This window comes from Tiliqua scincoides, chromosome 2 (genome assembly GCF_035046505.1).
Source record: "Tiliqua scincoides isolate rTilSci1 chromosome 2, rTilSci1.hap2, whole genome shotgun sequence".
In the NCBI taxonomy this organism is placed as follows: Eukaryota; Metazoa; Chordata; class Lepidosauria; order Squamata; family Scincidae; genus Tiliqua; species Tiliqua scincoides.
Window position 1 is genome coordinate 68889458 of NC_089822.1, and position 13132 is coordinate 68902589.

At 43.0% G+C, this 13132-nt stretch overlaps 1 protein-coding gene across 1 annotated transcript in view; it reads right to left on the minus strand.

The window, feature by feature from the left end:
• RORB (RAR related orphan receptor B) overlaps window positions 1–13132 on the minus strand; it is a 66807-nt gene that overhangs the window by 37705 nt on the left and 15970 nt on the right. The window contains exon 4 of the mRNA XM_066612575.1: window positions 7476–7877. Coding sequence (XP_066468672.1) covers window positions 7476–7877 — 402 coding nt within the window. The remainder of the gene's footprint in view (window positions 1–7475; window positions 7878–13132) is intronic.

Below are 13132 nucleotides of genomic sequence, written 5' to 3' on the forward strand. Positions count from 1 at the left end.
GACGCTGAGTGCTACGATCGCAATCTGGAAAATGCGGTTAGAATCTTTTCAAGCCTCAATGATATTTTCTCACGGGATAGCCCAAGACTTAACAGGATAGTTATTGTACTTCTCACCCCACTTTCCAATCAACTGATATACTTTGTTTATCACAAATGCAACTAAACCAAAACTTACTTTAATAACACATTTTCCCCATTGGCATCTTGCAGTTTTTTTTTTTTTTATGTTTTGGCTGGATCAGGCCCAGCTCAGTGAGTTCTTGCCTCCTCTAAGGCAGCCACTTTTTCTTATTAGCCCTGCTCCTGTGCTTCTAACAACCACCTCTCAAGCTGAAATGAAACGTGAAGCTTTTTCCATCACTTTGTCATAAAAAGTTTCTCCAGCTTAATATCTGCATGCAAAACTGCTTTTAAAAGTAGAGAAAAGTAACAGTCTACCATTTGCCTCACTTATTTTTCAGCTGCAACTGAAAGGTTTGTTGCAGAAGCTGCCTAGAACAGTGGTTCTCAAACTAGTGACTCAAACTACTCTCAACCCCTGCTAACTGGGTAAGAGGCACTTTTTCAAGTGGGTGGTCCTCTTTTATTTAGCAGGGGGAGAGTAACTGGCCCACCTCACCCCAGCACTGTCTGTTCTAGTGGCTGTCTGCTGGTATTCCTTTGCATCATTTCAGATTGTGAGCCCTTTTGGGACAGGGAGCCATTAGATATTTGATTTTCTCTGTAAACCGCTTTGTGAACTTTTTGTTGAAAAGCGGTATATAAATACTGTTGTTGTCGTTGTTGTTGGTGGGTCACGGCCCACCAACTCCTGTAAAGCTCCCTCAGTCCCTTTAAGGGATGGGGACTAAGAGAGTGATGAGATCCCCAGGATAGTGTCTCTAGCAGGGGTGAAAGGTGAGTGTTTTTACTTGCTACAGGCTGCTGCAGGAGTTGCAGAGAGCCCCGCGCAGCCTTCCATAGGGCTCGCTGAGGTTTAGAACATAGAAAAAAAGAGCTTGCAAAGTGTTTTCTGTTTGCTATCACAACTAGGAAAGACTTACCTCAGGAGTAAAAGACTTACCTTGGGAGTAAAACTCCCGAGAAGTTTAAAAACCACTGATCTAGAAGCCTAGAGTGACAGATGCAAAGGAGAAGATACCTCCTGTACCCTTGAAAGTTGCATAGAAGACAAAGTTTTGGCAAGCATATCAGTCAGGAAGTGGAACCAAATAAGAGGAAAGTAGGAGGAATGAGTTTGTGACACAGAGAAAGACACTGATGATAACAGCAACCAGGAAATGACTCACCACAAAAGCAAAGAGAGATAGCAACAGGGGCAAAGATTAGAGAAGGTTAAGTATACCTGTATAGCCCAATCATGCCAGATCTGATTCTTACTGCACAATTCTATTCTGGCACTCTGCTGGCGCAGCAGTTGCTACTCCAGTGTGAGCTGTTGTAAAGTGTAAACTGTAAAGTGTTGAACAACAGCTCAGGATCAAGCAGCACAGCAGGACAACCTGAGCCTGCCACCAGTGCTGGATCCAAGCCCGTGGCCCCTGGCAGAAGTGAGTTTAGTGCCAAGCAGCACTGAGGATAGGAGATGATGGTGCAAGGTTGTTTTGGAGGCAGGGAGAGGCATTATGGGTGGAATGGGGCAGATTGGGCCTGGGAGGAGGCGGGATTGACGGAGGATAGCTAGCTGAGACCCCATGGGACAGTCTGGGGTGTTACTTGGGGTAAAAGTATTCCCTTACCCTGAGGAGACATCCAGCTGCCTCCTAACCTGTGCTGGATACAGTGCAGACCATGTAGCCTGGTTGTGCCAGCACAGTTTAGGATTGGGTTGTTAATTTCAGAAGTGTGATTGGAATCAAGCTGTGGTTACAATGAACTAGAAAAGGTATTTTGCTCACTTCACATGTTCCACAACTGAGCACTGACATTGAAAACAGACTTAAAGTTCCTAAGCGCGCAATCCTAACCCCTTATATCAGTGCTTTCCAGCGCTTTCCAGCACTGGCATAAGGGCAATGCAGCTCTGAGGTTAGGGAACAAACATTCCCTTACTTTGGAGGAGGCCTCCCTGAGTGACACCCAACTGCAGGATGCAGCACATGTCCCATTGGCACCGCTATGCAAGTGCTGGAAAGCACTGACATAAGGGGTTAGGATTGTGCCCTAAGACATTAAAAACCCACAGTGTGATGGTACTTCTGGCTTGACATATTGTGTTCTGCTGCTTCTGCTGAAGTATAAATCCAACTATTTTGATCTTTCTTCTACAGCTGTTTGCATTTTGCTTCAGTATTCTAGATAAAGGCATTACTTTTTTGACTATACAGTGCAACCTTCTTCAGCCACCTAGAGCGTCTTCCTTGTGGGAGAGAAAGTATCAAGTAAATAAAATTGAACCTTTCTAATCTGTACCCTTTAAAAGTCTGAGCATAGTTTAATAAGAGAGAAAGATACTATGTTCAGATTTTAAGATGTTGTCTGTCCTGGGCAACACAAATGTTCTGCCTTGTGAAATGTCTGGATGAAGAGAGAAATGCTTGACTAGATTTCAGTTTCACAATAATATATTATAGGCAGCCAAGTTATTCATCACTTTATAGCCATGTCTGTCCAGCTTTTGTACATGTATATGGACTTGGAACTCCTAGTTGCTGAGAGTTGATCATGCAGTTCCCTTATATAACAGTGAAGAGAACTTATATAATAACTTCTTCAGTGTATGTGAATAAGTGCAGTGGGCACATAGCACCCTCTTGCCCTTATCCTTACATTCAGGGCCTAAGGCTGCAATCCTATCTGAGTAGACATGCACAGGCTTGCTCTGTAAGTTTTATAATAGAAAATTCAGGTGGTTGTTGTTGTTTTCCCCCCTGAGCTCTAATTTTTATAAGACCTAGTTAAGTGTTAAACTTGTGTCTGGAATGTACCACAAAAAAACAAAAAAAAATAATAGGAGATAAAAATAGTTTGTCAGAGAGAAAGTGATGTTAGAACCCTTCTTCCTTACATCTTCTTTTTAATGTTCAAGGTCCCGTCCCCCCCATATGGAGGAGCATTCAGTCATATGGGCATCTACCTGCAAGCTGAAATGGTACAGCCTAAACAAAGGGCTGTTTTGGATATTTTCCAAGCAGGTGTGCTTGCATTCTCTTCTGTGTGCCGTAGTCCTCATTCAGATCACCACCACCCCCATCAACTGGGGACAACACAAAGCCAGGCAAAACTGCACCGATGTGCAGGTTTTGCCTTGACACCCATGGGTGTTGTGTTCCCAGAACGCCTGCAGATGCAGAAAACAGCAGATAAAGAAATCTGCGGTCTGACCCACAAAGGACCTCCTGAGCATGAGGTCTTCCGAGTTGTGGGAAGGCAGCAAGCGGCCTCCCCATGACTCAGAATGCCTGCTGGAGCCTTTTAACAGGGGCTTCCAGTTTTCATGAAAGAAATGAAAGTTTCATGAAAATGGGAAGTCCCTGTTAAAAGGCTCCGGCGGGCATTCTGAGTCATGGGGAGGCCGTGTGCTACCTCTCCACAACTCAGAAGACCTCCCAGATGAACCTCTGGTCACATCCAGGAGGTCCTTTGTAGGTCCTTCTGCCACAGGTTCAGAAGGCGGGTTAAATCCGCAGATAATGAATCCTCTGATAATGAGGACCCACTGTATTTAATGACATGTGTAGTTTGACTGTAGGAGATAATGCCTGTGTAGTGTCTGATCTGAATTGTCTTGGAACACTGTTTTTTGCATTGGCTCAGCAATTTTCTCCACTCATTCCAATCTTTTCAATTCTATTCGTAGCTCTCCCTTCCCTGGAATTGGCTGTGAGGCTTTTTTCTAAGAGGGAACTAGGATCTATCATTTGTTTAGAAGCATAGAATTTTCAGAGATAGTGCCACAGTGGTGGAATAGATTTCCTTCCCCTTTGTACATCTTCCTTACTCAGGCCACAACATTTTTCCCCCTTTCTCAGGACTAGCACAGCCCATGAGGTTGGTTGAACCCTTTGTCTCAGGTAGTGGGCTGAAGGTCATGGCAAGCTGGTAAGGGGCACCCCATACCCTACTCACTTGCACCCGTCTGCCCAGCCACTCCAACCTCTTCTTGCATGCTCACCCAGGAGGATGAGAATGAGAGGCGTTCCTTCCTCCCACTGCTGCTCTTGTAAAGGGGCCAATGGAAAGAATGCGGGGAGTGAAGAGGTTTCACTCCCAAGATTCTCCCTGCCAAACCACTTAAAAGAAAACACTGACAGAGCAGGAGCATGATGTGCGTGCCAGGAATTATGCAAACCGGGGGACACTCATATCACACGTGCATTGGTGGGGTAGAAGTGGAACGTGGGAGTGGGCAGTGGATTACTTGGGCTGCCCCTGCCTTGTATTATCTATTTTTTCCCTTTCAATAAACAGCTTTAACAGTCTCAACTACTCTCAGTCACAGACTAAATGACAGGCTCACGCAGCCTGCCTCACTCCTGGTTCTTTGTAAGGCTCCTGTATTTCTTCCTGAGAGATGGAAGTGAGAGCTGCCGATACCTAACAACTGAGAAATCTAGCATTTGAGCATAGCTGTGATTGGGTATCAGTAGTATGCCCCCCCCCACCTAACAAAGACAGAAATTACCTCAACAGACAATGAGAAGAGTCAAGGTGTTTTCTTATATCCATCCCCTCAATTGGGTCATTAAAAACAAAAATTAAAAATAGATATATTTTTGCAGGTCCTCCAAGTATATTGAAGCCACTACTATATTTTTGGGTGTCCTCATTTTGCTTCCAAAAGAACAGGCATTCAGTCGCTTGAGATTGCCAGTAAACTATATAAGTGGTATTCCAATAAAATAATATGTACACAACCTTCAGCTTTTTAAAGGAAAAGTGGCTAAGAAATATTTACAAATAAGAAACTAATTTTTGTTGGTAGTTGCAATGGTGTGTCGAAAATGTCTATAGAAGGCATTTTTTTTTCTTTTTTAAAAAGAAGCCTCTCAATGACCACCAGTTTGAGTATATAGGTACCAAGTTAAATATTCTTAAAATTGCTATGGACTTATGAGGGTGACTGATCCATCATAATCTCATCATTCCTTATTTGGAAAGGGAGCCCAAGGAAAGCTGATATTTTATATTAATGATGTTTCCTTGGCAGTGGTGTCACTAGAGTTTGCCTTACCCGGTACAGGAGGCCAGCATGTCACCCCCATGATGAACCTCCTCCTATGCAGCGGGGAGGGCAACACCCTGGGCAGTGGGCAAGGTGAGGCACTATCACCCTGCCCCACTGGTTTTTTGGCTATAACTTTTGATAGAATGTAGATTTTTCAGTGCAGTTTGCTTCGCTGCATTCTGCATGAAAGTATACATCAAATGATATATAACATGATGGCATTACTCAAAAATAACAAAATTTTAAAACTTTTGGCTAGTAGTGGTGTCACCCCAGCATGCACATCAGCCAGTGCAGCCTGCATCTCTCTAGTGACACCACTGTTCCTTGGGTGTGGTTTGAGGAAATGGCTGAAGGTATCATGTTTTAGCTATGTGCTTGGATATCCAAAACATCATTGGTGGAACAGATGGCGCTTTTGGGGGTTGCGAGGCCAGCATAGGTTTGGAAATGGAGCTCAGGTTTAAAATGTTTGAGAAATCCTGTCATACAGTATCAGCACAACCTGTAACAGCCAATATCTAAATATTTTTATAGTTAGATACTTCTTATAGGTACTGAAAAAACGTCCGTTCACCACCAGAACATGATTTTTAACTATGTGATATACCCGACAGGATTACATTAGTGATTAACTACTGATACCCAACACATGAATTTAAAGAGACAATGTAAACCCAACTATTCCAATTCCTGAGTGCAGTTTCCAGTGTTCAGTACAAGATCACACAGTGAAGCCATGCATTATAATTAATTTTCAGAGCTAGTTCTATTAATGATCCACCTTCCAAACTCTTTGTTGACAAGAACTTGTATAGTTGTCAAAAAGATCATTAAGCCCTCCTGGTAATGAGCTCTTTTAATACAAACTCCCTATTTAGCAATTATCACTTGATTGATTCATCAGTGACTTCGGTGTTCCAGCTTCATAAACAGATCATGAATTCTTATGTTCAAGGAATGTAAACATTTTAGAATTCTGTGAACTGAAGACACAGCAAACCCAGTCAAATACACATACCAGAATCACTCCATCCCAAATGTGCAATTCCCTGTTCCATACCCACTGCAACATAAACCACATTTAAAATGGAACTGTACAATGCTTTATGACACTGGTTCTCAAACTGGTGGGTCATGACCCACCAGTTCATGGAATGCTTTCCTGTCCCTTTAAGGGGTGGGGGAAGGGGATGAGGGCAGCAATTTGCTAAGGGGGGGTCGAGGGGGTGCTTTTACTTACTGTGTGTTTGGGCAAGCAGCTGGAGGTGTGCAGAGTCCCGTGCAGCTCTTTGCAGGGCTCCCCGAGGCTTGGAATCTTCAGAAATAGCAAGCGGAAGCCACTTCCGGTTTGCGAATGCAGCCAAGAGATGGCTTGCACTTGCTGTTTCTAAAGATTCCAAGCCTTGGGGAGCCCTGCAGAGAGCTGCGTGGGGCTCTCCACACCTCCTGCTGCTTGCCCAAACACACAGTAAGTAAAGGCACCCCCTCACACCCCTTAGCAATGCGATCCTGGGGATTGCATCACTGCACTCACCCCTCCCCCACAAAGACTTAATTTGGGAGTAAAGCTCCCAAAAAGTTTGAGAACCACTGCTTTACACTTTACGATGATAATCTGTTACACTTTACGATGATAATCTATTATCAATGCTTATCATCATTGATAATAATCACTATAATCAATTATGATGATAATCTGTTTAAGAGACACCATGTTATTATGAAAATGTTATCTTGTATACCTAATAATGCATTGTTTTGGGGACGTCATTTGTTCCAAGTCCTCAGAAGCTAAAGATTCTGCTACAGAACTAAGCTATTTCCCTCTCTGAAAGGTGATTTAAAAGGTGCCTACTGTGCTCTTTAGGGGACATGGTTATCCATTTACACAGTGTTGCAATTATAAAACACAAATTACAAGGCTGTATCCTTCCTTTACTTCACACAGTCATGATGCTAAAAACACTGCTATTGGCTGACATGCTACCTAGAATGCTTGTATTTCAATCAACTACATCCTTTCCCGCAGACACACTACCACAATGTTAAAAACACTGCTATTGGCTGACATGCGACCAAACAGTGCATTTGCATTGCTGACTGGCACATCTATCACCCCAAGAGGTCCTGTTGGCAGCAATTTTGAATCCATCATGAAGTGAATAACTGATCATATAATGAACCTTGTTTTACTTTGGAGAGTCCATCACAAAGCGATTTGATCACAAAGTGAACCCATTGTAAAGCGGGAGTCCCCTGTATTCTGTAAAACAAGCTGAGTGTCAAATGTAGGATTTTCTTACCTATTTCCGCCATGGTTATTCCTGGAGCTAACTGCCCATTGTTGCACGAGCTATAGGTAAACAAGTTTGGTACAGAAGTGAGGTCATAGATAGGTTCCTGCTTGATCTGTTTGATTCCAGTCATGTCTAAGCCAGACTGATCTGGGGAGGGCTGGGCAGAATCCACATTATAATAACCCTCTGACTTCGGCAGGTCAATGACGTGCCCATTTGAATAAGTGCCACCAGTTTCATTGTTCAGGTTGCTCAGGCCGTTGCTGATGCTGTTGCTGTAGACTCGGGCCAGGGCTTCCGCTTCGCCGCTCTGCTGCTGCCGTTGCTCCTGCAATCGCTGTTGATGCTTCTGCACTTCAGCATACAGACTGTCCCTCTGCTTTTTGGACATCCTTCCAAATTTTACAGCTGAAACAAATCAACAAAGTAAAGGGGCATTGTTTTCTTTTATGGTCAATCAGGCCTTTAAACAATGCTGAGTGTGCAATGTGCTTCAAAGGGGTTCACTCACTCATCCTTACAACCACTCTGGAGGCAGACTGTGGATATTCTTAGAGGGAGAAAGGTGGAGAGAGAATGGCCAGTCTAAGACTGCCCAGACAATTCATGGTTAACACTCAGTCACCTAACACACTAGCTCCCATTCAGCCTTTAAAAAAAAAAAAAAATGGAGAAAATCTTTGTGCATATAATAGCTGCAGAACAAACAATAAACACCATGTTGGGTTTGCTTCCCACCACTCTATTTCTGTGCAGAGAGAGCTGCTGTTTATCACATACCATCTCTATAAAAAGACAGCAGCCCTACAATCTGGGTTGTGGCTACTATGTTACATCTCCTGGTAATCTTGAATTAGGTAACCATATTGCATTTTACATGAAGCTTCATATGAAAAGCACATTTGTGAATTAGGACTGGCCAGAGAGGCCCAATGTAGGATGTTTTCCCCCCACTAGCCCATAGCATGCAGCGCCACTACAGAGTGCACCTCACTAGCTTGCCTCCAACGGGTCTCCTCTCTCCTACACCACCTCTTTTGCTGCTCTGAGGAGACTGAGGGCATGGTTCAGGGCAGGGAAACAGGGACAGGATTTTGCCATGTGTCGCTGCTGCCAAAATCTTCCCCTGACCTGCCCCCAAACTGTTTGCTCCCTCTCCTGAACTGCACAGAATCATCCCCTGCACTGCCCCCAGCAGGAACCTTCCCTCTGTGGCAGGATATCAGGGAGCCATTGTCACATGTGTGTGGCCTCCAGCCATTTGCATTGAAGGATATGACAGCAGTGTGGCTTTCACACCACTGGTTCAGGGCTTATGGCGGTAGATTGCAAGTTCTACCACCATAAGCCCTGGATAGGATTGGACTGCCGGTGTATTAGATATTTTTATTCTTATGAGTATATATATTCATTATTTTTATTGTAAGTTCTTGTGAGAACTCATTTGGGTTGCTCTTCTCCTTTCATACTTTTCTCTGTAGTAAATGACTAAGATTTTTCAGATAAATTTCTGACCTTCATATCTATGATGGCGGTAGCTATGTGACAAAATATATCAATGGATGTTTAATAGCTGTTATATTCTTCTATTAACATTTTAAAATTTTTATACACTGTGTTAGTACGTATTTACTATTATAATTTTATATATTTATTACATATTATTATATATGGCTTATGATTCTAAACATGTATGGTATAAAGGACACTGTTCAGATGGCATGAAGTATGAGAGAAAAAGAAGGACAAGAATTCACTGATCCACCATGCCAGTGGATTCACTGATCTACCAATTGGATTCACTAAGCCACTATTAAGGAGTCACTATGGACAAGGAGGTAGAACTCTTCACGTGAGCAACATAACATAATGGCAGCTCTAAAAAAATATTATAACAACAACAATATTTTAATTAAAAAAAATTTCAAAATACCAAAATAAGGAGAATGGTTTACCAGGGACAGGCATCAGAAAACAATAGCTGTCCCTGGTGAAAAGGAACAGTGGGGAGTGAATGGTACAGATATCAGAAAGAGATAACACATTGTTCTCTTACATGTGCCATGTGCTTGCTGCTACATTTCTGACAGACAAAGCTCGAGGGTCTAGGCTGTGATCCGAACCGCAGTCACCAACACAAAAGTAAGTCCCACTGAAATCAATAGGGCATGTTCCAAGTAAATATGCCAGGCAGTCAACACCCTGCTGTGAATAATGAGCAGGCCTGCCATTTCTTTTTCATCTCTCCATGTTCACCAAACAGCAAACCAGAGCTATACAAACGTACCGGCTTCAGATTTGTATCCTGTGTGATTTATCAATTTTCCCCAAACCTTTAATCTGTGCACTAACAGGATTAGTACCTTCTGAAGATAACAAGCCCTAAAGTCCTATTATCACAACCTGTCAACGGGGCTGTTATCTTCACGCACTCATTTTGGGAAGGGGGAAAAAAAAAAGAGTGTTACAGGTTAGAGTTAAGGCCTAGAGGGAAATAACAGACTTGAAGGTAAACACTCTATAGGAATGGCACTTCCTCCAAAGAAGCAATATTCATGGATTACTTTCCAGACATTTATTTCCAACATATAATCTTAAAGCACTAAATGTGTTCATTCCTCCTGAGAAGAAAGGGAGAAAATTGTGCCTTTCTGTTGAAATAAGTCGATATCATAATGCAAACCTGCATCACCATTATTTGCAACAGGCTAGGCAAGGGCAATGTTTAAGAGTCCTGTTCCTGAGTTGGATACACCCCTGACATTCTTTCATACGTGTGAGAAAAGAGACCAGACTGAAGTGATAGTTCTTTCTTGTTTTAGGTAATATGAGCTTCATTCTTCTTTACCATAATACCATATGCCATTTTGGCAACACTGAAAGGGCATTATCAGTGGTTCCCAAATTGTGTGCCATGGTGTTTGAGGGCACTGCAGCAAACTCACAGGGCTGTAGTGGATATCCCCAGTGGCCTTTTCTACTCAGCTCTCCCAGGTGCCACCATTTTGGATTATGCAGAATCTTCCATGATTCAAGATTGTGGCACCCGGGAAAGCTGGGAAGAAGAGGCCACCATGAAAGAAAAGTGCCATAACCAAGATAAGTTTGGGAACTGCTACCCTATATAAAAGAATGATAATTTCCACTTGATACTGCCCAAATGTTAAGGGTTTATCCTGAGACTGTTTTCCAGGTGCATCTGCTTCCTGAGGTTAGGCATGCGACAACCAGAGAAAAGTGCCTTCTCAGTAGTGACCCCATTTGTTGGAATATTCTCCCCAGAGAGGCTTGTTTGGCACTCTTGTCACATCTTTGCACAGCACTGAGGAACTTAAAGCTACATAACCCTGATGCATGACTTGTTAGGGGTAGGTGCAAAGGCCTTTTATTTAGCCATGCCTTTTATAATGTCTCTTAGATCCTTTTAAATGTTGTTAATGTTTGTTCTCCTACATCACTGCTTTAAATAATATTTTTATACTTTTAATTGGAAGCTGCTCTTGGAATTATCTAACTGAAGAGTGGAGTCTTACTCTATATAACTGACTGAGGGCGCAATTGTAACCAAATTTTCAGCACCAAGATAAGGCCAATGTAGCTCAAACATTCCCTTACCTTGAGGAGGCCTCCATGACTGCCATGCAACTGCAGGATGCAGCACATGCCCCACTGGCATAATGTGGGACAGTTGGTTAGGATTTCGGTCTGTCTGTCTGTCTGTCTGTCTGTCTACGTAAGTGTAAAGTCATGCACATTGGGGCAAGAAATCAAAACTTTTGATATAGGCTGATGGGTTCTGAGCTGTCTGCAACAGATCAGGAGAGAGATCTTGGGGTGGTGGTGGACAGGTCAATGAAAGTGTCGACCCAATGTGTGGCAGCAGTGAAGAAGGCCAATTCTATGCTTGGGATCATTAGAAAAGGTATTGAGAACAAAACAGCTAATATTATAATGCCATTGTACAAATCGATGGTAAGGCCACACTTTGTGTCCAGTTCTGGTCGCCACATCTCAAAAAGGATATAGCGGAAATGGAAAAGGTGCAAAAGAGAGCGACTAAGATGATTACGGGGCTGGGGCACCTTCCTTATGAGGAAAGGCTACGGCGTTTGGGCCTCTTCGGCCTAGAAAAGAGACACCTGAGGGGGGACATGATTGAGACATACAAAATTATGCATGGGAAGGATAAAGTGGATAGAGAGATGCTCTTTACACTCTCACATAACACCAGAACCTGGGGACATCCACTAAAATAGAGTGTTGGGAGAGTTAGAACAGACAAAAGAAAATATTTCTTTACTCAGCGTGTGGTTGGTCTGTGGAACTCCTTGCTGCAGGATGTGGTGATGGCATCTGGCCTGGATGCCTTTAAAAGGGGATTGGACAAGTTTCTGGAGGAAAAATCCATTATGGGTTACAAGCCATGATGTGTATGTGCAACCTCCTGATTTTAGAAATGGGCTATGTCAGAATGCCAGTGCAAGGGAGGGCACCAGGATGCAGGTCTCTTGTTATCTGGTGTGCTCCCTGGGGCATTTGGTGGGCCGCTGTGAGATACAGGAAGCTGGACTAGATGGGCCTATGGCCTGATCCAGTGGGGCTGTTCTTATGTTCTTAACTAACTAAAGGCACACATCTTTAAATATTCTTTTATGTGATTCTTTAAATGTATAAAAGAAAAGAAAACAAGACAAATTGAATGAAAGTTATAGCCTGGCTCATACAGTATGGAACAGGACTGTAGTTTATAGTCCACTTGCTTTTTCTGGCAAGTAGGATCACCCCTTCTTATCTTGGCTGTTACCTTTATTCTACCACATCTGATATGACAAGCAGGTTTCTAGGTCTAATCCACAGAAGGTAAGGAAAATAGTAGAAAATACGACAGAAGAACAAATGAGTGAGAGCAGCACAGCTGCTTCTTCCTCTCACTGCATACCTCATAATCTACTCTGCCAGCTTGCAGATCTGGCTCAAAAAACCACCTGTATTTTTGCTTCTCAAGTTGAAGCAAATCAGAATGAATTCTTTGCTGTAGGCACAAACTGAAATCTAGGCATCTCTCCAAACACCCCTAACTATGATGTTGGGTGAATGGTGGTCTGCTGAAATTCTGGTGGGTTGGTATCAGCACTTCCCGAACCCAACAGGCCCAGCCGACCTCTGACCCTCAGAACCAGTGGCAGTAGTAATGTGCAATGTGCCTTCTTTGTAAATGCTGTGCAGGGCTTTGCAATAGGGTCCCTAGCAGCCTGCCCCTGCCACTGAATTCTGATTTGCATCCACAATAAAGACGCTTCACCACAAGCTCACCTGAATCTAACAGTAAGCTTGTATAGAAAATAATCAGGCAGCCATATGCCAAAGGCTTTGGAGAATTAACTCTCTTAAAAAAACATGGGCAGCCATTTTCCTTTTGGTTCCCTACTAACACCACACCCGAAGACTGCTAGATGTAGTAACCATAACAATTCTACAAGCTTAAATATATGTTCCTTGCCAAAACTACATGTTTCCCATTACTCAAACTGCAGTCTTCTGAGGCAATGGAATTCTCACAGCCCAACATTCCATGCCACATATGAATTCCCTTAATTTGGGCTAAAATTCTGGCTTATATTATGAGGCAAACAAATTTTATGCTCACGTTTTGACAGTTTGGT